This window comes from Ictidomys tridecemlineatus, chromosome 4 (genome assembly GCF_052094955.1).
Source record: "Ictidomys tridecemlineatus isolate mIctTri1 chromosome 4, mIctTri1.hap1, whole genome shotgun sequence".
Taxonomy (NCBI): domain Eukaryota; kingdom Metazoa; phylum Chordata; class Mammalia; order Rodentia; family Sciuridae; genus Ictidomys; species Ictidomys tridecemlineatus.
The window spans coordinates 17,927,611-17,954,653 of NC_135480.1; the positions used below are offsets into that span (position 1 = coordinate 17,927,611).

General features: G+C 33.8%; 2 protein-coding genes across 2 annotated transcripts; one reads left to right on the forward strand and one right to left on the reverse strand.

Annotated features, from left to right (window-relative positions):
• Positions 1 to 323: 323 nt before the first annotated feature.
• Positions 324 to 6,710, reverse strand: LOC101971421 (olfactory receptor 4P4). Its single transcript, XM_013360595.2, has 2 exons — positions 5,812 to 6,710; positions 324 to 354 (listed from the first exon to the last, which is right to left on the reverse strand). Exons 1-2 carry the CDS (start codon positions 6,708 to 6,710, stop codon positions 324 to 326), a joined length of 930 nt encoding a protein of 309 aa, XP_013216049.2.
• A 17,140-nt stretch (positions 6,711 to 23,850) lies between these two features.
• LOC101964962 (olfactory receptor 4S2) lies at positions 23,851 to 24,804 on the forward strand. Its single transcript, XM_005329944.2, has one exon. The coding sequence runs from the start codon at positions 23,851 to 23,853 to the stop codon at positions 24,802 to 24,804; it is 954 nt and encodes a 317-aa protein (XP_005330001.2).
• The last annotated feature ends 2,239 nt before the right edge of the window (positions 24,805 to 27,043 follow it).

The following is a 27,043-nucleotide window of genomic DNA, read 5'->3' on the forward strand; positions in this document are numbered from 1 at the left end:
GGCATAAATACAATATAAAAAAGGGCTGGGAATGTGGCATAGTGTTTGAGAGCCACTGGGTTCAATCCCCAGTACAAAAAATAAAACAAACAAACAAACAAAAACCCAGAACTTTATTTAATATATCATTTTACATTATCATCAACCATGGAAACCATATTTACAAGTGGAATTTTTCTCACCATATGCAGTGATTTTCACCTGGCCCTTGCTATCCCATTCTCTTTTCTAGATTATTGCAGCATCCTCCTGATTACTATCTCAGATTCTGCTCTTGATATTAAGTAGGACAGAGGAGCCCTTTAAAATCACAAGCCACAAAGTCACAAATGACTTTCTCTGCTTATTTCTGACCTCACTGGTCATTAGTCTCTTTCTTTTTCACAAAGAACCTCTTGATTTTCTTCCCACAGAGTAAGTGTATCCCATGTACACTTGCTGTTTCATCTGATTAAAACTGAATGTATACAGTTTGTTATTGTAGGTCAAGTTTTCCCAACTTAGGGACTATGGATATTTAGGGTCAGATCAGAAGTTTGTTTATGTAAGGAGCTTTCTCATACATCTGAGACTTTTGAGCTTTCAACCAAGCCATCTTAGATGTATGACACACATTGAGGTGGACCAGAAGAAACACAGACACAATTCATACTCACGTGACTTCTCAACTAGGAGCTAATCTCATTCCAACAGGATATGTACCATTCTCACCCCAGTGAGAGTGACACACAATTTTAGTAGCACTTCTCTGGAATGGAGAAGCAATGTTTCAAGTGTTTAATAAACCATGCATTTACAGACTTTAATATGCAATATATTGACTCTCTAATTTACATTAAGCTACACTGTTCAGTATGATTATGAATGCACGTTATAAATCTCTATGAATCCCAATTAAAGAATTAATGTTCTATTGATTTATCACATTTGAGATGAGGAGAGGAAGGAGAAGAAAAAGAAGGAGGAGAATAAGGAGGAGAAAGGAGAGGGTGAAGGGGGAGGAGGAGAAGGAGGAGGAAAATGAGTAGATAAAGGAGAAGAAGAAGGAGGACAAGGATGAGAAGGAAGAAAATAATTCTTCCATGTTAATTCAGCACAGGTATCTCCTTTTGGTAACAGACCACCATTTGGAGTTTTTTATACTTCTGCTATGACTTGAATATCAAGGCATTTACTTAGTAATGAATGTATTCTCCTGTTTTGATTGGTAATATCCGTGTACAGAAGGTATTTCATAACTAATTTGTTTAATCTATTCAGTTGAGAATCAGTGAGCAAACTGTCCATGCTACTCAGTGATCATTAGATAAAACTTCTGGCATGTAGGTAGCATGTTGTTGCAGCCCTTGGCCTTCACCCCTTAGCTTTCTATTTCACATGTACACGCACAGTATCACACACCTATATCCTGTCTCCATCATTTTAAAACTTATTTTTCTAATTTCCTCTCTCCCAACATTGCTTTGAAAGAGCAAATGTGCAAATCTTAATAAAAAATATAAAGGAAAGAGGCATAAAAATGAAGAAAAAAAATTGTCCTGGGTATCCTTGAACTTGTGATCCTCCTGTCTCAGCCTCCTAAGTAGCTATTATTATAGTTCAGCAACACCATGTCTCATTAAATGTTTGCACTTTCTTACATTCCTTTCTAAACATGTCTTTTTAAACCCAATGAAGAATCTGTATTAAATTTGAAGTTGTAGTTAACTCTGTAATACCTGGTTTTGTATTGGATTTTCTTCTATCTCTACCTCATTTACATTTTCCTTCATACCTTTTTGCCTGTAATTGCATTACTTTATAAAGTATTGGCACATAAATGTTGCTTCAGGCTTTGTTTTCTAGGAAATACAGGTTAAAATATGAATCATTCAAGGTTAAGATATTATTGCAAAAATTAGGAGGACTATTTTTACAATGGATTAAGCTTTAAAATAGCAAAATTTTACTCTACTAGAAGGTTTTAGGTTAAACTTCCTATTAAATCTACAAATGTAAACAAAGTACACATATTTGTAGTAGTATCAATGGTTGATTCCACCTTGATTCTGTAGATAGTATGATAGATCCATTTATTTTGGATGAAAAATGGTTGTTTAGTTTCAATACTGGGTGATTCTTTGTCCAGGAATAATTACATAAACAAGGGTTTTGTCTTTGATTATGCAAGAAATACTTTATATAAAGACAAGTTTCACTTGATTTAGTTTGCTATGTTCATTCTAGAAGGATGCAGACTGCCTTTATCCCTTAAAGAATGCTTTCAGACCCTCTCCGGACATGTAGAGGTCACTGAGTCCTAGCCTGAGAGACAGTCAAAGAGTTGACATGGTCAAGGGCAGGACAAGATCTTTAACACATTGAAAGACCTGGGAGGAAGAGTGACCAGCAGGCACAGACAGACAAACTTAAAGGAGATGAGCCAGATTTCCTTACTTGATGGCAAAATATGAAAGGCACCAAGCCATAAAAACCAGGCCTGAGAAAAGACAATCACCTATGCAAAACTCCATTTGGAAGGGAATTGTAGGTAAAGTTGACCTGATACCTGTATTCCTGTAGTTTTTGGCCAAATAGCCAGAGGGTACTGTGTGTTTGTGAGTCACGATTGATTATTGCATCTAAATGAAGAGAACATACAGAAATGAGTAGGAATTAAGGGCAGCCCAGGCCCATTGTTCCCACAAGCCCACTGCTCTGGAAAGTCACCACAGAATCTGTTCATGCTATGTTATCCCAATGTTCTGTGAGACTTATACTTGATTGATAATAGAATTATGGAAGATGAAGGAGAGAAAACAACAGTGAACTTCTTGCCATTAGCTTTGTTTGAAATGTACAGTAGTGTATTTTAAATGCAAATCTTAAAATTGAAGACAAATGTAGGAATTATCTCATGTTTTCAGTACAAAATCACACTGCAGGAAAACCTTTTTCTTGACCAAACATCAATGAGAAACACCTCATTCAAAAGGAGATTACCTGGAAGAAAACAGTTCTGACTCATATTTATGGAAAGATGTTTTCTCAATTTTCAGAGACCTTGATGGAGAAAAAACACTTGAGCAGTCCACTGATGGAATTTAATATGATTAAGAGCCTCTTCAGACAGGTGAACCAACTTGTGCAATGATGTGTCTGGTCTGCTTAATATTTGTAACCAGACATTCCTGTGTTAATATGGTCTAAAAATCCTATCCTATTCCACTTTACAATTTTTCTCTTTTGTATATCAATCTCAACAACAAAATTTTTGATCTATCATTCATGAACATTTCCCACTTGCTGGAAACCTTGACATAAAACTTTAGAAGTTGCCATAAATTTGTATAAGGTTTAAAAATCTTCTTAGCTTGACTGCTTAACTGTCTCAAGATTACAGCTTGATGCTAAGAAAATTTGTATACCATTGAGTTTCACTTTACTAATCTGTAGAATAAAGCAGAGAGCTAGATTATTATTTTGAACTAGAGTTTATGGGTCCTCTTCTTAAGAAAAAAAATCCTCACAAATGCCTTCTCTGGATTGAAATAGTATTTTATTAAAAATTACTTAAACATATATGGACAAAACTCTTGTAATTGTAGCTCTTTTATGATGATTTAAAAATCCAAATGAAATATACATGTTAAAATTCTTAATCTAAATTTTGTATAACAACATAGACTTATAGATCTAATTACAGTAATAAAACAATTTTAAGCTGTCTCTACTGTAAACACCATTCTTATTTAATTTTATTCTATTACCCTATGAGGTAGTCACTATTATCACTATCTTATGGAGGAAGAAAACATAGCAGGCCTTCAACAAGGAAGATTCTGTCCATCTTCATATTTAAATATCAGTTGCTACCAATTTTAGATTATTATTAACTTTAAGCATAAGAAATAATTTTAATCATAATAATCACTAATTAAACTTTCTTCATAATTTAACAGTTTATATAAAATCTTTTTATTCAGCAAAAAAAATTAAAAAGTTAACCCAAAATAAAATATTTTAAAAATCAAACATTTTCATGTCTCATATTTAGGTATTTGATCCATTTTGAGTTGAGTTTGTTTTAAATATTCATTTTTTCAGTAATGTATTTTTTAGTTGACACAATAACTTTATTATATTTATTTATTTTTATCTGGTGTTGAGTATCAAACCCAGGGCCTCGCACATTGTAGAGTGAGTTCTCTGCTGCTGAGCCACAACCCCAGTCCCTTGAAGTTGATTTGTTTATATGATGAGAAATTGAAGTCTGTTTTTATCCTTCTGCATTCTTCCACCATTTATTCAAGAGACTTCCTTTTTGTTGAGTGTTTTTTCATTAGTTCAAAGGTTACCCTGAATGAATTACTGCAGATTAGCATGCATGATGGTGTACTCTGTATAATAATTTCATTAAAGGTTTAGCTATGCTGTCAATTGCTCTAATAAAAAAACTTAAATTTTAGCATCTATAAAGACATATCTTTTCTTTAATTCTCCAACCAGTTTTCTCCATTTGAACACCTGTAAAAGTTTACCCACACAGTGCTATGAAATTTTTTAAAAGTTTCACTTATATATTAATTTAAAGGTTCAGACTCTGTTTTTTCTCCCTAACCTAGATAATATGATACCTCACTTCACATAGTCTTGTTTTCTTCACAATGCCAAACAATTCTTTTATTTTTATTTTCAATTTTGCAGTACTGGGGATTGAACACAGGGTCTTATGCATGGTAGCTAATTGCTCTGCCAGTGAAACACATCCTCATCTGAAAAAAATAAATCCTATTTTATTCAGAAATTTAAAAAGAAGAAACAATCACTGAAAATTAAATTTAATTCTGTAGACATTTCTGCATATCCAGATATATGAAAGTTCTATAGGAAATTGGAATTATGTAGATTTAATTTTGATGGTAATGGACAAATTTAATTTAGGCATACTCTGGGATGACTTTCAACAGTAGCATTTACATTCTGTTCCCAATTTCATGACATTAAGTAATAATACTCCCTATACATTTGCTAGTACATAGACATCCTGCTTTCCAAACACAGCGCCGATTTTAGTCTTCTCTTTAATTGTAATTTTTTTCCCATTCATTCAAATTAGGAAATAAATTACATGGTTACCATACCTAATATCAACACCACAGTTTCATTACAATACAAAGGAGAATTTTTTGCCAAATATTTCTGTCATTAATAAAATTTGGTGAATTTTAAAATAATCTCATTAAAATGATTTTTTTTTAAAAACTCATCCCATTTTTATATAAGTATTGCTACAGATACAAATAATGTATCATTAAGAACTTACTTAAATAATTTTTGCTTTTAAAATTTCTGAAATGGATATTAAATATCTCTAAGGAAAAAAAAACATGCTTTGTAAATCCTTTTGATGTGAAACACAGAGGCAAGGTAAATAGGCCATTAGGACAGATGTAATTGGGTTGAGTGCAGTTATGTATAGTTGGAGATTCACTCCTGAACCAAACATAAGAGAGATAAGAAAGCTGAGCTCCAGGTACTAACCTGTGGAAAAACCCAAAGGAAAGAAATATATAACACATATTACCAGGACTGGTGAAGGAAATGAGAACTCGAGTATTGGAGGCAGATGTTAAACAAAAAATAAAATAGTCAAAGTAAATTGCAAATATCATGCACTGAGTGAGATGAGAAGCTAAGTTTAGTTTTGTAGGAAAGCCCAGGCTTGAATAATCTCAAGATAGAGCCAGTGCCACCAGAGCAGTCTGCATAATGAGGGGTGAATGTGTGTTTCAGATGAAATGCTTCCCAATCCAAAGTGGTTTCTGGCACCAAACTTTCCTCAGGGCATTCTTCATCTCCACGTTTCTCAGCGTGTAGATCAGAGGGTTAAACATGGGAGCGATGATGGTGTAGAAAAGAGCAAACACTTTGTCTACTGGAGAAGTGGTGGCTGGTCTAATGTAGATGAAGAGGACAGGCACAAAGAACAAAACCACAACCATCAAGTGGGAACTGCAAGTGGAAAGAGCCTTGCTGCGGCTCTCTGTGGGGTAAGCCCTGATGGTCCATAATATCAAAAAGTAAGACAGCATCAAAACCACAAAGGTCACCAAACCCATCATACCTGAGTTGGCCACCACCAGGATTCCAACTGTGTGTGTGTCAGTGCAGGCCAGTTTCAGCAAAGGGTACACATCACAGAAATAATGGTCAATTTCATTGGGGCCACAGAAAGGTAGATTGACAGTGAGGAGGCACTGAACAAAGGAATGTAGAAATGCCCCAGCACAGCAAGCAGTGACCAGAGCATTGCACCTCTGCCTGCTCATGATGCTGGTGTAGTGCAAGGGTTTGCAGATGGCCACATAGCGGTCATAGGCCATCACCGTGAGGATGAAGACCTCAATGCCCCCAAAGAAGTGCATGGTAAAGAGCTGGGCCATGCAGTTGTTATATGAAATCACGTTCTTTTCTGCCAGCAAGTCGGTGATTAGCTTGGGTGTCACTGTGGAGGTATAGCAAAGGTCTGAGAGAGCAAGATAATTAAGGAAGAAATACATGGGTTGGTCCCTCAGCTGACTGCATGTGATTGAAATCATTATTAGTATATTTCCCATCCAAATAGCCATGTAACAAAATAAGAATAATAGAAAACACAAGTTTTTAATTTTCTTGTTCTGGGAAAGTCCCAACAATATAAATTCTGTGATATTATTGATATTTTCCATGGTCCAATGCAGTTCAGGTTCAATAGTTTTAGCTGAGAAAAAAAAAAAGATAAGTCAAATGGGAAATATTGACTTAGTACAATCTGAATTTTAGTACTCATTTATTTAACCCTATCCCTTATTATAAAGTAATTAATTCATCTGGCTAGGCAAGCTATATAATTTACCATCCCATTCAGGTTGTATTTTGTACTGAAAGGAAATGATTTTAATGTTTATATTTGCTCAAGGCATAAACAAAGATGTGCAGTCTCTTTCCACATGCTATTCAAAGGTCAGCTTCATGAGGACACATGTCCTGTCCTAAGGCTTGCTTACTCACTATTTCAGAACAGAGCAGTCAGCGAGGGGCTTCGTGCACCCCAAGGTGGAATCCCATCTTTATTTAAGATTTTAATATTTTTACTGTAAATTTTTATTCTTTAAATATCATATTAAAATATTGTATCTTGCTTATTAAATTTCACCCAAGGTGAGTATTACATTTGCCTTCTCTGAGCCCTGATCTTAAGCTAGAAAATATTTACATTTATCAACAGTATGGTAAGGACTGAAAGTATGATACAATTTGAGGTCTAAGTAGCTATGACACTTCTTTTGACTTATGCAGATAGATTTAAAAAGTAGTACTCATTAAATACTTAGAAATATGTGCTGCCTTCTAGAGGCAGGAATGATAATAATATAAAGTCATAGCATAGACAGGAATTCAATAATTATTTAAGGTACATAAGTGATTACCTGAATTGATAAATTATTTTAGTTTTATTTTATAAATATGAATAGATTATTGATTTTAGAAATAATGATTTTGTAAATACTGCATCCCATGAAACATTTTTTTTTAGAAAATCACATTTATTTTTAGAATTATAAAATCAGAAAGAAATCTTTTAAAAAATAGCCACAGTTCAGATTATTGGTACATTTATTTCCCATTACTTTGGCAATATGCTTTTATAGTTCTAAGTATGACTTGGGTCCTTTCTTTCCATGGGTTTATGACAGCTTTAATATTTTGTTCATATAACTTTGAAGCATAACATAATTCATGTATGGATGGGAATGAAAAAATATATACTAAGAAAAATTTCATTACTTAATAAGCAGGATGATTTGAAAGTCTCTCTCTCTCTTTCTCTCTCTCTCTCTCTCTCTCTCTCTCTCTCTCTCTCTCTCTCTCTCTCTCTCTCTTTCAACTGGACTCTGCACCCACACAATAGGAAAATAATAAAATGACTCACTGTTTTCCCTGTTTCTCCTATGTTAGTGTTCTTTGAAAACACACTGTGATATATGAATTCATATACTTTGGATTCCAGTTCTTTTCTAGACTCTACACAATCTTATTTCTTAAAAGATAAGAATTGCATAATTTTTCCAGAACTCCATAAATTCCACTAATGGTTGATAACTGAATTTCCAGAATATGATTGAAGGATGCATAAGGTAACAGACTGCTTTTCCCATGCCTTTTTTGCACAAACAGGTAATTTAAGTGAACTGTTAGGGGTTGTGCTTCAGAATCCTCCTGCTCTCAGTTCTTTGTCTTCCTATTAATAAGCCATCATAGAACAGCTCCCAGGACATCCTCCTCAAGTGTTACAGAGACATTCCATCTCTATTAAAATAGCCTTCTGCCCACTTATAATTCATTCAACATCCCATGCTTTTGAAACTATAAAAATTGGGTTCCATTCTTTACATTCATGCTCAAAAGACATCACTTTCTCCTCCACCTCCAGGAAGTTTTTCTGGGCTCTTCAAACTATGCAGATCTATATCTCCTTAATCCTGCCTAAAATACTCCATTAATATAATTATTGACATTTAATTTTGAGTAGCAGATTGCTAGTCCTTGTTTAATTCTTTCAAGGATTTTCTTCAGACAGGTGACCAGAGTGCCTTTTAGTCCTCGATGATTTAGAATCCTAGGCACTTTGGACTCAGAGGAGAGACCAGATGAGAGACTTTGCCATTTGATCTATACTATGAAATTTCCTGACACTCATCTCCTCCTTTATGACATGACCATTTCCACTAGGAATCTCTCATGATTGCACAGACTGGATTACTCAGTGCTCACTAGGTTATAGACACTAATTCTTTTTTCTTTTATTTTACTTTTTCTCATATTATTATGCAATGATTAGACAACCAACATACAATGGAGACAGGAACCAACAAAAATACACACAAAATTTAAAAGAAAAAAAAATAAAAGTGATTACCATTCATATCAAAGGGATTATTATTTAGACCTTGCACAGATCTAGAAAAGAAAAATGATAATACTTAATGGTTGGGCTGGAGATGTGGCTCACTTGGTAACATGCTCACCTCGCATGTGTGAGCTGGGTTCTATTCTCAGCACCACTTAAAAAATGAATTAAAGATATTGTGTCCACCTATAAAACTAAAATAAATATTTTAAAAAATACTTAATGGTTAGTTGGTGCTGATTGTGTTCAAGATGGAGTTTTAACTATTTCATATGTATTGGGTCAATGATCCCAACAAATACCTAGTGATTTTTTTACTTTCTCTATTTTGTAAGGAAGGAAGCAAGTATTATGTAGACCTTGGGTAAACACTAACTGATAGTAAACACTAACTGATGGTTATTAAACAGTTAAACACTAACTGATGGTTATTTTTGACATATTTTATTTTTATTTTTTTGCTGTCTGGATATCAATAGAGTGGTTGACAGGTCCAAACTATTCTTAAAATTATTGTAGGGATATTTTCCTGTTCTATTAATTCTTTCTTTCAAACAAGTTTTCTTACTCAAAAAGTCAAAGTCAAAGTGATATTTTCCCCAAAGCACAGGAGTTTTATAGAAAGTAAAAAAATCTCAGCTGACTTAATTATATTTCTTTTCTTTTTATATTTATTTTCTTTTCTCACTTATTATTTATCTTATCATCATCTGTACACATCTAATTTGATTCACATTGATGTTCAGGATTCTCTGATATTTTGCTATTCTAAAACATAATATTTTACACAGTATACTCACAGTATATTTATCACAAATAATAAAGCCAGCAGGAAAACAAAAATGAATTTTCACTCCAATACATTCTCTTAATTTTTTTCAACTGAATTGATTTTTCTTTATGTGTTTTCTGCATAAAATTGTAGTTACTTAGTTATCTGTCAATGCCTCTTTCTTCTCTTTAAGAAATCCTATATGGAACACTGGATACTATTGTTTTTTTTTTCCCTTCATGTTCCAATACTGCAAGAAATAATGGCCACATAATTTGTACAGATGCTGAGGAAATATGACAACTATTATTCAATACATGTGACTTAAATATCAATGGTTTATAAAATGTAAATGCTTAAAGAGAAAATGTATGTATAGCATACTTATAAATAAAAATGCATTTATACATCATATGTGTATGGACTTTTAATTTTCTCTCTCCATAGTAGCATTTATCTCCTTTCATATGATTTTGGTTTTACTTACCAGGTGATTAATCAGCCTACATGAGGCATCCTGGTTATAGGACTTTCCAGTTTTCCTTCAAGAGAAAATATTCTCTGACTTTTTAAACAAAAGGAAACAAAATTATCCTTAGCATTTATACTTATATTTTCAAGTATCATTTAAAGTGGATTACCAGGGCAAGAATAACCAAAAACCTCCCTTATTTTTCTATGTCATGAGACATCTCCCAGAAGAAAAGCTGGGCAATGTGCAGCTAAAAATAATTTGATTTCTCTTAGTTCCTTAAAAATAGTTATTCCACGATTAGCAATCCTTTATGCTAGGAGAAGTCTGACAACCCAAGGGTCCACTTTCATTCGATATTAAGCCCTAAAGCCTGAGTTCTCTGTGGAAACCAATTCTGAGTAAACAGTAGGAAACAAAGATCTGAGCAGAGGCAAATTAAAAAAGTACCAAATAAACCTACAGTCAAGGGAATGAGAACCAGATTTTGCAGCACTGTTTATCCCAGAAAAATTTATTTTTTGTTTAAAAAATCTGAATGAACTCACCTCTTGCTTCATTCCTTCAGTGACAAAAAATTTCAGAAGTTTAATCCTCTGTCCTAGCATCCAAGTCTTAGTTAAAGGTGATCCTGGGGCTTATATGTGTGGGAACTAACCCAGCACTAGGGTCTCTGGACTTGGCCCTGAATCAAGTTGACGTCTGGAGTCCCAGGGGCTAGACTATAGGGTGCAGTTTCATATATACCTAGACTTGTGTATATGTGTGCAGAAAACAAAAACGAATTTTCACTCCAATACATTCTCTTAATTTTTACATTTTTCCTCAAAAGAATGTATACACACAAACACATACACACACACACACACACACACACACACACACACACAGGACCTGAATACATGTATTATCTGATTTTGCCAACTTGGGAACTTGAATCTTTTGTGAGTGATAATGCTGTCACCTCAAAATTGTATTTTTTTGAAATGTAAAATAGGAATAATGAGTCTATCCATTCATTTTTTTTTTATTTAATATTGTACTGTATGAAAAATATAAAATTGATTTAAATATTCCTCTATTCTTGAATTATTGATTTCTGTTCTTTTCTACTAACTCACACAAATCATCCAAACACTTTTAGAAGTTGCTGTCAGTAGAAATATATAAGAATATCACTGATGAACATAAATAATATTTGATTAATTGAGTCACATAAAATATATGTATGCTACTGAACTATTAATTGTAATTCATAGACTCTATATGCCAGTTAAGGAGGAAGTGTTTCCTATACAACAAGCATCTCTCCATTTTGCAAATTCTTCTGTAATGTCTTCCAAACAAATGTATAATTTTGTGAGAATTTTGAGACTTATTCCTGAGTACTTAATATGTTTGTTTGCTATTTAAACTTATGTTTATGTGAAATTATGAATTCTGCTAGTTGCTAATATGTAGAAATAAATTTGACTTTTGTTATTAGTTATAATTCTGAAAACAAACCAAAAAAATATAAAATTATCCCTTAATGCTTCTTATAGTTGAAGTTGTTTGTTTGTTTTTGGTACTGGGGATTTAACCCAGTGTGCTTAAATATTTATTACATTCACAATCCCCCATTTTTCAAATTTTGAGACAGGGTCTCCCTAAGTTGTTTAATGCCTCATTGAATTGCTGAGGCTGGCCTGGAACTTGCAATCTTCCTGCCTTAGCCCCCCAAGTTGCTAGGATTACAAGCACATCATTTTTTAAATGTAGATATTCATGCAAATTGTGAATGATCATTTCATTTATAAAATACACACAGATTTTAATTCTTTAAGCTTTTATCATTGTATACTAACTAGGAACTACAGTACAATATTAAATGGAAAAGATATCAGAGGTCCTTGACTTGCTTTTGTTGAGTGGAATATTTTCACTTCTCAACATTAAATATTATGTTGTTTATTCATTTTTATGTAACCTATAGCACTTATAATGCTTTAATCTGCTAAGAATTTATACTGTGTTTTTAAAAAATTCTGTTGAGGGGCTGGGATTTTGGCTCAGTGGTAGAGCGCTCACCTAGCATGGGCAGGACCCGGGATCGATTCTCAGCACCACATAAAAATAAAGGCATTGTGTTGTGTCCATCTACACCTAAAAAATAAATATAAAAAAATTCTGTTAAGATAATTACATATGTTTTCTCCTTTTATATATGAACACATACTAATTTAATATATATATATATATATATATATATATATATATATATATATTGCATTCTTAGTAAACAAATGTCAGTTATGATGAGTTTTAGTATTTCCTACATTTCTAGATTAATTTTTCTATAATGTGTATAGGGTTCTCCTCAATATTCATGTGTGCGATGCGATTTAAAACCCTTTATTTTTTGCTTTTGATAAGATTACACAATTAATATTCAATGAATTTAGTTCCCACCCTTATTTTCTGAATAAGAGTTTATGTAATTAGAATTGTCATTTCCCAGAATGTTTAGCAAAGTTTGCTTTAAAAAGTTTCTGTACCCAGGGTTTTATATTAAATAACTAATTAATTTTATTCTAAATGGACAGAACCATTCTTGTTTCTTTTAAATTGTGGTTCATATTTTGTTTATATGTTTTAATTTATATTTTATTTATAAGCTCATAGATTCATTTTCAATGTGATTTCTTATTTCATTTGCTTGTGCATCTCTAATGTCTACCTTAAATCCTTAATATCACTTTATGTGTCTTTGTAACTCTCCCTCATTTTGTATGAATCTGAATATTTTCATTAGTTGTACTTGTAATTTTACTTGTAAATCTGTTAATTTCTTTCATGATACACATTGTTCCTCAAGTAGTCATAAATACAGAATTTTTCATATTTTATAATGTTATGAGTTACATAGAGTATATTTTGCATTGTTCCCCAGTGAAATCTTAATAATCTCTACAATCTTAAGTAATCCTCTATAATCACAAATGCAAATTTTCTACAGCAAAATACATGATTATTCACATTCAGAGAGATGCATACATTTTGTAAGAAGCATTCGTTTATTTCAGTAAAGTGTTCCCACCAACATGGATATAATGATTTTCAGATAGTTTTTTTTCTTAATTATAGGTCAGAATGGCCAGTATGAAATTCTACACATAAGAATCTGCTACATTTGTTCATATTTTACACTGAAAAGTAACATTAAATGTTTATCTTCTATTTTGTTCATTTACTCATTTGTTTCTTGCTTTTGTACAATCTATTGGTCGTCTAACTTTATACGCTAATTTTAACGTAGCTACTTAAAACTTTAAATTTTTCTTTAGATGGTCAGTTATTTTATTAAATTTATTGAACAATCATAAATTATACTCTGAGTTTTCAAGAATGGAACATTCCCATGCAACAGCCATCCAGATTATGACAAGGCATATCAGCAGTCACCCAGAGGTTACCTTCCTTTCAGTTCCAGAGGTAATCACCACGCTGAATTCTGTTACCATAGATCAGTTTTACCTATTTTCAATTTGATATAAATATAGGTATATGATATTTACTCTTTCTGTCAGTCTTACATTAATCGGTATATTAGTGTCATCTATCATGTGCAGCCATGTTCCTTCATGCAGTGTTCCAGAGTAGTTCGTTGTAGGTTGTACCAGTTTACATTCTGCCAATAGTGCTTCCTAGTTGATCCACATTAGCATCACCTTCTCTTACCTCTATCACAGGCTCTCCATTGTTCTAAAGGCCATCTCTATCTATTAGAAACCAAGAGGAGAGAAGGAAAGACATAATTAAGCATTCAAAATAAAATGGCACATTAAGGAGAACTTAAAGCAAATATGTGGAAATAGAGTAAAAGCAACACAAAAATATATATAATAATGCCCAACAATGAAAGATCTGAGCAAACTATGTAAAGACTGAATTTTGACTCATGTTTTGCACTGTATGTGAATGATTTTTTAAAAAATTGATATGTGTATATATAATTGTACATATTTTGGGGTACAGTGTAATGATTTAATACATGTATGCCATGTGTGAGATCAAATTCGAGTTCTTAGTAATCCAATGCCTGGAATGTTTATTATCAAATCCTCTCATTTAGTTATTTAAAAATATACAGTAAATAATTGTAAATTATGGTCACTCTACTGTGTCATTGCATATTAAATTTATTCCTCCTATTTACATGTAATTTTGCTTTTAATCCATAATAGTTCTGGTTCAGAGTTAAACTCTAAAGTAAAATTATAAAATGTCTTTTGTAGAAATTACTTCCCTTCCCTGATCTCGTGATGGCAGCATAATACAGGCGCTTACAGATGGCCATATAGCAGTCATAGGCCATCCTCATCAGGATGAAAATCTCCATGCCTACAAGGAAGTGAATGATGAGAAGCTGTATCATGCAGTTATTATAGAAAACCATCTTCTTCCATTCTGCCATATGTCAGTCATTAGTTTGGGTGTGATCAATTTTATTGGGGCCACAGAAGGGTAACTTAATTATCATAGAGAACTGGGGAAAGGAGTGGGCAGCTCCACCAGCCCAAGCAGCCAAGATCAAGAAATTGCACTTAGCTCTTCTCATGATGGTCATATAGTGCAGAGGTTTGCAGATGGCATCATAGCGATAAAAGGCCATGGCTGTCAGGATGAATATTTCAATCAGACCAAAGAAGTGCATGGCAAAGACCTGCAACATGCAGTTACCATAGGAGATGGTATTTCTTCCCACTAGCTGGTCACCAATCAGTTTGGGTGTCACACAGGACGTATAGCAGATGTCCATAGAAGATAAATGACTGAGGAAATAGTACATGGGTTGGTGAAAAAGAGAACTGCAGCCAATAGAGATGAGGATCAGAAGGTTTCCCACCAAGACAGCAAGATAACAGAATAAGAAGAAGACAAGACAAAATATTTGTATGTTATGGTCAGAAGAAAGGCCCATGAGAATGAATTCTGATACATTTCTCTGACTTTCCATGTATTTCATGCTTTGTGCAAACATCTGAGTACCTGTGGCAAAATGAATTTGGAGAAAAGCCTTTGAAATAGGATCACAATCATGTAAACACTATCATCAAGTCCTGGGATCCAGTCTAACAAATCATACAAGTTAGTTAATTAATAAACCAATGTATTAATTATATTTTTTCCTTGGAATTTATAACTTATTTCTCTAATAGTTTTTAAAAAATATTTACAGTATTCTGTCATATTGGTAATACTAAAAACATATTTTATTGGTTTTTGAAATGTGATGATTTAAAATTGCCATTTATCTAAAATGAAATGTTTAGTTGTAATCATTTACAACATTTATAATCAGAAAGAAGAATTTAATATAATACAAAAAAACTGTTTTATAATTTTAACTATGTTCTTTAGTCATGATTGTGTTTTCATTTTAGGTAATATTCCCTTTCCCTAGCAGCTCTCTGAATTGTCTACAGACACATGATCAAGGAATACATTTTCATTTATTGTAAAAATCGCCTTAATTGTGAGCTTTGTGATTGATAAATAATATTCCTTGAATCCCCGATGAAGACTTAGGGATTGGGGACACTGCATATTAAACATAAGATAGCAATTTTTTCCTGAATATAATGCAACAACAACACATAGATAAAAATAGAGCAAACATGTATGGGTTTTTTTCAATGACTCACATGTTTAAAAATCATAAGAAAATTTATACCTTATTTAAAATTTTGTATAAAACAGGATATCTTAAGTTAAATTGTAGCATTATTAATATTAATGTTACAAATACACAAGAAAGGCTACTTTAAATTCACAGGTAATTTGACTTTTGTACATTTCATTTGTTTTATTAGAATGAATTTTGGACATAAAGAGTTAATAAAATATTTTACACAATATTCATGCAAGTTGTATTTAGGGAGTTCTCAGCTATTATGGGTTTCCTGGCTTACTCACTATTTTATTCCCTGTAAGATCAGGGTTGGAATCACAAAGTCAATGGAAGAGTGAACTATAGACAGCATGTGCTTCTTCTGCCTTCTCACCTCAGTGGGGACGAATAAAATGGCTTCCAAACAGACTTTCTACTTTACTCCTAAATTAAATATGGCATCTGTACCTGATCCTACGAACACCAAGTTTTTTTCTTTTTAAAATATTTTTTAGATGTTAATGGACCTTTATTTTATTCATTTATTTATATGTGGTGCTGAGAATTGAACCCAATGCCTCACACATGCTAGGCAAGTGCTCTACCACTGAGCCACAATCCCAGCCCCTCAAACACCATTTTTTTTTAATAACAGAGATAGTTAATGAAACATATGAAGTTATAAGATTACCATTTTTAAGACAAATACTGTATTAGTTGTGTTATTTCATCATATCACAAATATATCACTATTTCAGGTGCTAAAGATGAATAGCTCTGAACCACCTTGGATAACACATTAAGTTAAACTTTAAGTTCTAGCTAAATTTATTTAATTATATTAAAAAGGGAAAGTCTCAATCTGGCCCTATTCTTTCAATATCTCAGTAATACTTCATACTTTCCCTCTTTTTTGTGGAGACATCAAGTATTATCCTTGAAATTATGTATAAGTTATAGCACTTCAACAAAACTTAATAACTTTTATCTCTTTAAATATTTTGTCACAATCACTGCAAGTGGTTTATCACTTCTGAAAATAATATATAACTTTCTTTTATATAAACCTGCATAAAACAGAAGTGATAATTAAAATACCCATCAAAGTTAACCATATTAGTTTCTGTATGGAAGGAACCAATTAAGAAAAACAGTGAATTCTCCAGTTCAGAGAGTTAATATAGTAAAATATTAAAGAAAATAGATGTCCTAGAACTTATTTAGTTATGTTTCATAAGGATGGCACCATGTATCAGACGTAACAGCAGTGGGAGGAACTACCACCATAACATTCAGACCATGAGGTCACTGTCAACTACACAATTGTAGTTATAAGTATAATCTGCAATATTCCAATCTGCATGTTTATAGAAATAAGATACCATCACTCCTGGAGGCACAGGAAGAACAAAAACAACAAGGTGCAAGAAAAGATAGTCAGGAAAAGATATGACATTTTACAAAACAAATTTCCAGTATTAGACAAGTAAATGAAGAGGAAGTCATTATACACTAAAGTGTACATGTTATAAAATCAGTGAAGAACTAATTAGAAATCATAGAACTCAATAATAAATAAACAAGTAAATAAAGAAGTAAATGACAATCATTTTTATTCAAGCATCTATAAATTGGTTAACTTGTGATACAATACATAGAACATTCGGTACCTAGCTATCTCTGATATCTCCAAAATACACGATTCATAATATGGCTTTTAAAATATTTTTGCTTCAGTCTAGCTATTTAGTTTTGTTTGTTTGTTTGTTTTGTAAATAATGTGGCATCAAGGCAAAGCAGGCATCTTTCCAGACAAGGAGATGGCAGTCAATCACCCACTTTGGATTTATACAATATAAAAATCCTTTCTCCAGAAATTGTATTATGTATTTTATTTTCTGTTACCATTTACAAGGGATTTTAGAAAGCCTAAGTATGATTATTGTGAATTTCTCCATTTTTCACAAAAGCTGTTCTTATTTATGCAAGATAATTAACTTCTCCAAGTTTTAGTTTCAACATTGATTAAGCAATCAAAATACAGACATCATTTAGTAAAATTATGAGGCAAATCTGAGATTCTGATGCCTAATCTCCTGGTAGAATAAAAGGTACTTAACTAAGAATTACTTACCTTGCCCTTATCCTGTTCTTTCTTTAAATAAAATGTATAAAGATTGTCAAACAATCCAAACAAAACTGGAAGTAGACAATGTTTGGCTGACAAAAAAATAAATAGGAGGACTTTATTGTTTACATGGAGAATTTCATAACACTTAATTTTAAATAGGTAAATTTCTATACTATTAAAGTTAAGTTAAAATGTTAATTTTAATATTTTTCAGTGCTGTTGAACAGTCTTGCTTACCCCTTACAAGTTATCGTCATCAATGTTAAGAATGCTTCTCCTGGGGCTGGGGCTGTATGTAGCCCAGTGGCAGAGCGGTTGCCTAGCATGTGTGAGGCACTGGGCTTGATACTTGGCGTCACATAAAAATAAACAAAATAAAGGCATTATGTTCATTTACAACTACAAAAAATAATCTTAAAAGAATGCATCTCCTCTAGTTTCTCTAGCTTACAAATATTAAATATATACTCTCTTATTGGTGACATCAGAATTTGCCTTTATTATAAACTTATTTTACAAGATTCCAGTAAACCCAGAGAATGTTTGAGAAACAGTGTTTTGAAAGGTGATAATTTTTGCAAAGATCAGAATTTGGAAGATCTCTCACAGCCTGGGAATTTTATTCTATTTAAATATAATATACAAAACACCAACTCTGCTTACAAGCCAAACATTGCAAAATATGTGTTCTACTCTCAATTAAATTTGATAGACCACATGTGAATGCATACCAATAAAATAACAAGAGCAGATGGTAAATAGATCTAGTGATCTTAAACAAGGATTCTAAAAGGTATTAACTGCACATCAGTTGTGGATGTTCTTCAAGTTAGTTTTATATTACTCCAGAAAATGTCTTGTTCATGCATTTACCCTCCTCAGTAATACAGTTAGCTTACTTTCCTTTGATATATACACCTGAAATAAAAGACAAAACTATGAATCAGTGATTCAAACAAATTTGGGCCATTTCTTAGAAAATATCCTCAAGATTGCTTTCCTTTCATGTGTAAGAGAAAAAATTCACTATTTTGCAAGTAAAATGAGTTTCAATCCTGCTCAAAATTTTAAAACTGTCCTGAAGGCTAAGGATATAGCTCAGTTGATAGAGTGCCTTCCTCTTATGCACAAAGCCCTGGGTTCAATCCCCAGCACCAAAACCAACCAACCAAACAAACAAACAAAAACTGTCCTGAATTCACAGTGAAATATATGTTCATTCCACAAGAAAATGATGTAGGATTTAAATTCCCATACAACTTCCTTACACCTGCTGATGCTCTAAGGTAAACAAAACCATCATGCCTATATGTATGCTCTAAGAGTCATCTGTTTTATACCCACTTCTGAAAAAAAATGCACTGCAAGACCTAACTACAAATTGAGAAGAGATCATAGGTGTTTTTTTTAAATTATGAAAGCAACGAGAAATTGTTTTCCCAGAAGTATTTTTCAAAAGATTTCATTTAAGGAAAAAAAAAACACATCTATTCGCTGGTCCAAAGTTATATTCTGCAATTCTTCTGGGAATTTTAGGACTGTAAATTTACTTTGCATTTTGGCAATAGCCACTTTCTATGCACTCTCTCTCTGGAGGCTAGTACTGTTACTTAGACCCATAGCAGCTCAGGAATTCTATTAGTTCTGATTAACTCCTCCTCTTAGAGTAAGAAGAAATTTGGGCAGTCCTACCAGACTTTTAGGCTTTCATAGGAGAGGTCTGTATTTCTGGAGAGGAGAGAAAAGAAAATCAGATAGACAGACAAGTAGATAGATAGAAGACAAACTGATGGTTAGACAGAGAGATGACATAGATAGAGAGTAAGAGTGACGGAGAGTAAGAGAGCAACAAAGAGAAACAGAGAGATACTCAAAATCTCAAAAGAGACATTAAGGAAAGAAGCACAAATGTATCAGAGTAAATAATAAGTCAATAATCTGCTTCCCCACCATTATCCTGGATCAGTGGCTACAGAACAATAATTAACTCTTTTTTTCTGCAATGGATGGGTTAGGATTTGAGTCATAAAGAAAAAACACATAATAAAAAAACAAATAAAAATAAAAACAAATGTTCTGTTTATATTGGCAGATAGACTCAGAATCCAAATATGTTGTTGAAAATTTATTAGAAAGCTTAAGGAAGTAAAAATACATTACTTCCTTAAACTTTCTAATAAATTTTCATTATACATTATATATGTACATGTGAGAATACATACACAAATATTTATATGTATGTACACATACATATTTATGCATGTATATGTACACATACACATATATGCTATCACTTACATTCTGATTAATATAAATTTCCTTAAAGTACCTGCAAAGCTACAATGTATGTAGACTTAAAAACATCTTCACTGAAATTCAGTTAACCTCCCTTCTGTGAAACAAAATATCTATACAATAAATATTATTGCTATTTTTTAGATATGTTTTAATTTTAGACCTCAAAGTTTCATTTGTTGGAGGTTTGTTCCCCAGGGTGGTGCTTTTAGTAGATGATAGGACTTTTTCTTTAAAATGTGCTTTATTGATACATGATAGTTATACATAATAGTAGGTTTCATTTTGGTACAATCATATATGCATGGCACATAATTCACTCCATTTCAGTTCCTAGTGCCTCCCTTTTCCTCTTCTCCCTCATCACCATTACTTACTGGTGCGCAGAAAGTGTCCCCAGGATATCCAGAGTCCAAGTTCTTCTTCTTCTTCTTTTTCTTTGGTACTGGGGAGTGATACCAGAGGGCTTTACCATTGAACCACATCCCCAGTCCTTTCATTTTTTTTTTCTTTTTGAGTTAGGGTCTCACTACATTACTTAGAGCCTTGCTTATCCTCCTGCCTCAGTATCCTGAGCTTTTGAGATTACAGGTGAGCTCCACCAGGCCTGGCCATGGTCCACATTCTTGACAACCCAGAAAAAAGAACTGAGAGAGATGTGAGAGATTGGCAAGCAGGAAAATAAGTTTATTAACACTTTGGGATTTCATAGTGGGCTGAGCTGCAAAGTAGCTCTAAGCATGGTAAACATAATGGTGCTCACCTTTATTAGGCCATGGTAGTTCTTCCCTTCTCAGTTGGAAGGAGGTGATTTAGGGTTGACTGCCACCTTGTTTGACTAAAGAATTTGAAAAAATTTCTTCTCCACTGCCCACGCATGTTTCCCCCCCCCTCTGGAAAATGCAGAGAGGAGGAGCCATCCTCCATGCTAATGATATGTTACCTAGCAACAACTTAACTTTAACACAGTATAGAGGGCTATAAGCCCAATATGGGGGTTTTCCTGTAGGATCTTGAATTCCCCTTGTGGTCATCTTGCTTCCTTCATTGAACCAGAAGATGGCCCAGTTTCTCCCCATAGGAAGATGTTAAGTGGGCTGAGGGACCATACCCCTCCCCATGCTCTATCTCCTAACACCTCCCCTGCTCTCCTTTCTCTCCTCTGCAGTCTCCCTGTCAACCAGGAAATTAAAGTTCATCATTAGGTCTATAATATGGTTTTGACTATGGAAGAAGACGTTGGGGAAAAGGTTTCCCCAAGGTCATTATCATTTTACTGCATTCTCCTTAAGGAGGGCTTATAAGAAGTAGAAAGAAGAAAATTTATTGTCAAAGGTACTGTGAAACTGCAGAGTTAAGTAAGTAAGAAAACCAGGAACAACAAATGTTGACTTCTACCAGCTTTTGAATTTAAGGTGTCTGGGATTCTCTGGTCCTAACCATTCACAAAGCAATTTCTCGGGTATCACTCTTACTTTAATTTGATCTGCTGCACCCACATTATCTAAGGAGGAGATTAAAAAATAAAGCTAATTCAATCACTGGAAAACACAGGTGAGATTTTCTTTTTCTTTTAAAACACATACAGAATGTATGTTGGAAAGAGGAGTTCATTTAAACTGCTAGAATTTATAAAAAATTGCAATACACTGCTTTCTGAAGTAAAGAGAATGAAATTACTAAGATGATGATAAGATAAATTGTTTTCTATACATGACTGTGAGATAGTGTGTCATGAGTACCACAAATAGACAAATGACAATCAAATCAAAGAATACTGTGGTGTCAGGTTTCAAATGCTCAAATTAGGGAGGAAAGCATCTTTGGGATGTGGTTTGGTTTAAGGAGCGATAAGGTTTCCTCTAGGACCTTGTGTTTTAGATAGTAGAGGAATGGTTCTCCAGCTTGTGTGTATGTGCCTGTTTTGTTCTAGGGAACTGAGCAAGGTATATTTGCCAAGACTAATCTGCTATGCATTAAACTGAGGGGATCTCTTAGTAGAGAAGAGGCTGTTTTTAAAATCAATAGAAAAACTAAAGGAGTGTGAACATGTAAAAGTAGAGAATGTGCCTGATCCCAAATCTGAATTACACTGTTGCTATTACCATTGCTGTAATTACTATCAACATTTTGTAATTCCCCAGAGAAGGCAGCACTGTAATGACTACTGAATCCAGTACACAGACTTAATAGAACACTGATCTGCAATTTCCCCAGGCTGGAAGTACCAAGCACAACAGGCAATGGGTGGGCTCCCAGCATACAGCTCAGTAGTCATGAACACTAAACTCAGAAGATCTGAAGGCTGTACTTTAACTCAGTAGCACAGTCTAGAATGAGAGGAACAGTTTATGCCCTTGGCTTGATTTGAGGAAGAATCTAGAAAAACCCTTTACAGTTATTCCACATACATGTCTCCACTAAAACATACAAGTAATCTCTACTAAAGTACCTGGAATTCCATCACTGAGTGTTCATCTATTTAAATTATACTTTCTCCTCTTCTTAAATTATTTTTAATTATCATTCAATGGCAATATCTTCCTGAAAGACTGAATTCTCCCAAACTGGGAAATCTAATGCAATTACCATAAAAATATCATGAAATATCAGAAGAATGAATACATAAAAAAGTGGACATTAAAGGAATGAATATGACCTTTTTCTTTCTTTCACCTTAATCCAGTTAAGAGACAAATGGTGTTTTGACTAATCCATGCTTATAGAAGTGATTTAATTTCATGGTAGAAATAAATACTATTGTGATAAGTGATAGTGAGATTGAAACTCTGACATTTCACAAATGAGATAATGGAAGCTAGGAGAAGTTAAACAATGTAGCAACATTACAACAGCATCATATCAAAATCTAATTTGCATAATATTGTTTCTCTTTCTATGAACCCACATCATATCTGGAGCTTTGGGTCAAAGAAAGCCCTTATGAAGCCATCTAGTCAAGATCCAGGTTCATAGGATGGAGAACATGTGAAAGTCTCTAGTCTCGAATATTTGAGAACTCATGAGTGGATATTGTGAATAGGCATGGAAATATTCAGCAAGGAAAGGGAGGACATATGTTTTTACTTATGCATCAAAAATAAAGAGAAACATTTTCTTGTACAAACATTACTGTTTTTTCAAATAGATGTTGTTTCAAAATTAGTTTGCCTTATACAATATAAAAGCTATATTGAATCAAATTATATTTTCATGTAAATGCAAATATGCCATGATGAATCACACAATTCTGTATAAATAATATGCATCAATAATAAATAAAAGAAAAAAGTAAATTTGTAAATAAACCTTAATAAAGAGTGAAGGACGGAAGATACCTGGTAACAAGTGAGACTCTGGTGATTTATATTATCTCTCTGGACATTGTTTCTTTATCTGAAGTGGAAAAAAATGGATATAATATAGAAGCAAGAAAATTGGAAAATATGCAACTCATTTTCAAGTGTGTATACCAATCAGGAGTATCTACCCATTTTCTGTAGTCAGCTACAAGAATTATTCATTTGTTCTGAATTAAAAATAAATGATTATGTTCCTTTTCATGTGTTCCTCAGGTAATTTGTCTCTGGGGAACATGGCCTCATGGACTCATCCCAAGGAAAAAATAAACAATGTAACTGAATTCATCTTCTGGGGCCTTTCCCAGAACCCAGAAGTTGAGGAGGTCTGCTTTGTGCTGTTCTCATTCTTCTATGCAGTCATTCTTCTGGGAAACCTCACCATCATGCTGACAGTTTGCATGGGCAACCTGCTCAAGTCTCCTATGTATTTCTTTCTCAACTTCTTGTCTTTTGTAGACATTTGTTTTTTGTCAGTCATAGTACCCAAGATGATTGTTGACCTGTTAGCAAAGAACAAAACTATCTCTTATGTGGGGTGCATGCTGCAACTCTTTGGAGGACATTTCTTTGGTTGCACTGAGATCTTCATCCTTACTGTAATGGCCTATGATCGTTATGTGGCCATCTGCAAACCCCTGCACTATATGACCATCATGGACAGGGAGAGGTGCAGTAAAATGTTGTTGGGGTCGTGGGTAGGTGGGTTCATACATTCCATTATCCAAGTGGCTCTGGTAGTCCAATTACCCTTTTGTGGACCCAATGAGATTGATCACTACTTCTGTGATGTCCACCCTGTGCTGAAACTTGCCTGCACAGACACCTATATTGTTGGTGTTGTTGTGACAGCCAATAGTGGTACCATTAGTCTAGGGAGCTTTGTGATCTTGCTCTTCTCCTACAGTGTCATTCTGGTGACTCTGAGGAAGCAGTCGGCAGAAGGAAGATGCAAAGCTCTGTCCACCTGTGGCTCCCACATCGCAGTGGTCATCATCTTCTTTGGTCCCTGTACTTTTATATACATGAGACCTGACACTACCTTCTCAGAGGATAAGATGGTGGCTGTATTTTACACCATTATCACTCCCATGTTGAATCCTCTGATTTACACACTGAGAAATGCAGAAGTAAAAAATGCTATGAAGAAACTGTGGGGCAAGAAGGTATTTTGGACCAGTGGGAAATAGTTGGAAGTAATAATTTAAACTGAATGTTTCCCCCTGTGTTATGCTGTCAGTGAACAAAGAGCTAAAATTGAGCTGAGCTTGCAAAACAGCATAATAAATAAATATCACACATTTGATAACTTCTCTCTATAAAACCTTTTGTTTTATGCCTTTACACTAAATAATTGATTGTCTCAAGTCCCTGGGAAGGTAGTAGATGGCATTGTTTTAATTCACAGAGACCAGTAAGTAAAGCATATAAAAGAGTATTCAAGTTTTCACCAGCCACTTTATAAAGCTATACCTGTTCCTGAAATTATCTTTCTGAGTCAGTCCCTGTGGGAGGAGGCAGGTGGACTTGTGATTCCTGGGAAGGAGATGAAAAAGAATCCTGAAAACTCAGACTCACCCCAGATCTTTTGTGTGTGTTTATGTGTGTATGTACCTGGGATTGAACTCAAGGGCACTCAATCACTGAGCCACATCCATAGTCCTATCTAGTATTCTACTTAGAGACAGGATCTCATTGAGTTGCTTAGCACCTTCTTTTTCTGAGGCTGGCTTTGAACTCATGATCCTCTAGCCTCAACCTTCTGAGCCATGGGGATTACAGGTGGCACCCATGTGACTGACTTGTCCCAGTTTTTAATCCAGGATCAGAACATTAATTTGAATAGTTTAAAAGGACATAAATTTGAATAGTTTGAAAGCTATAATAAAAATTCCACGTTTTATGTAAACATTAACAATTTGCACCCCAGTAATATCCATTTATTCATTACATTTCTTTTTCTAATTTCAAAACATTACACAGGTTGGGAAATTTTCCATGCTGTACATTTTCAAAACCAGAGTTCTTTTAAACACTTATAAAATGACTTAAAATGAGCGTACAACTCCTCAGTGTTTACCCTAAAGAATTAGTCATCTTACTATCATCCTACATGCATGCACATGTTTATAGCAGCACAATTCACAATAGCCAAACTATGAAAGCAGCCTAGGTATCCATCAATGGATGAATGGACAAAGGAAATATGGTGTGTGTGTGTGTGTGTGTGTATATATATATATATATATATATATATATATATATATATATATATACATACATACACTGGAGTATTATTCAGCTATAAGGAAAAATGAAATCATGGCATTTTCAGAAAAAAATGAATAGAACTAGAGACCATCATGTTTGGTGAAATCAGTTAAACTCAGAAAGGAGGTGAAGGGTCTTATGTGGAAGCCAAAGTGGACAAAGGAAAAAAAAAGTGTGTGTTGGGAGATCTTCTAAAAATCAAAGGGGGATGAATGGAGGAAAGGGATCAAGGGATGAGAGCTAGAGCCAAGGTAAACGATGAGAGTAATATTGGCCAAATTGCATTGTTATATTGTGTACATGTATGAATGTGTGACGATAAATCCCATTATTAACTACAATTGCAATGCACCAACAAAAAGGTGAAAAAATGAGCGTATAAGAATTGTCATTGTGACAAATTTGAAAGTTCAAAAGAAACAGATGTTAATCTTCAAATTTCAAGTTCTAATTAATGAAATATATCACCTAAAGGGTACTAAGAATTAAATAAGGCAACGTCCAATAGTAATATGCAAGAGGTAAAATTACATTGCATTTTTTATATTAGAAATACATGTTGTTAACTGAAAGGTCTGAAATAAAAAGCATACTCATGTTTCAAAATTGCTTTCATTTTTCTTTATTGCAATGAAACCAATGAATGGAAGAAGTTAGTACCTCTCCCAACATAAGCTGGTTTTTCCATGTAGATATTTGTTTCTAAAGCAGGACATAAATACAGTTCTTATACTTTGCTCTGATAACAGTGTTATAGTGCCCATATGTGAGGACTCGGGAAGAACAGAATAAGTGGAAGAATGTCAGAGCTAGGAGGGACCAGGAGGTCTTCTGATCTACTTCTCTTTTGTAAAATCTCAGAGAATCAAAGCAACAGAAAGAGAGTGGCCAGGGGTTTTCTCTCTTCAAAGTTTGTTATTGTGGGTGACAGCACATCCCATCTTTATTGTGTTAATGACATTGATTCTGGATAGGGAACAGGATCAGGCAAAGGGCGCCAACACCAGAGACTTCAATAACCTTCAGCTTGTCTTGGCCCCACAATCTCTCAGGGCCTTCTTCATGTCTGTATTTCTCAGTGTGTAAATGAGGGGGCTGAGCAAGGGGGAAATAATGGTGTGAACAGAGCAAACACTGTGTCATCGCTGGTGGAATCAA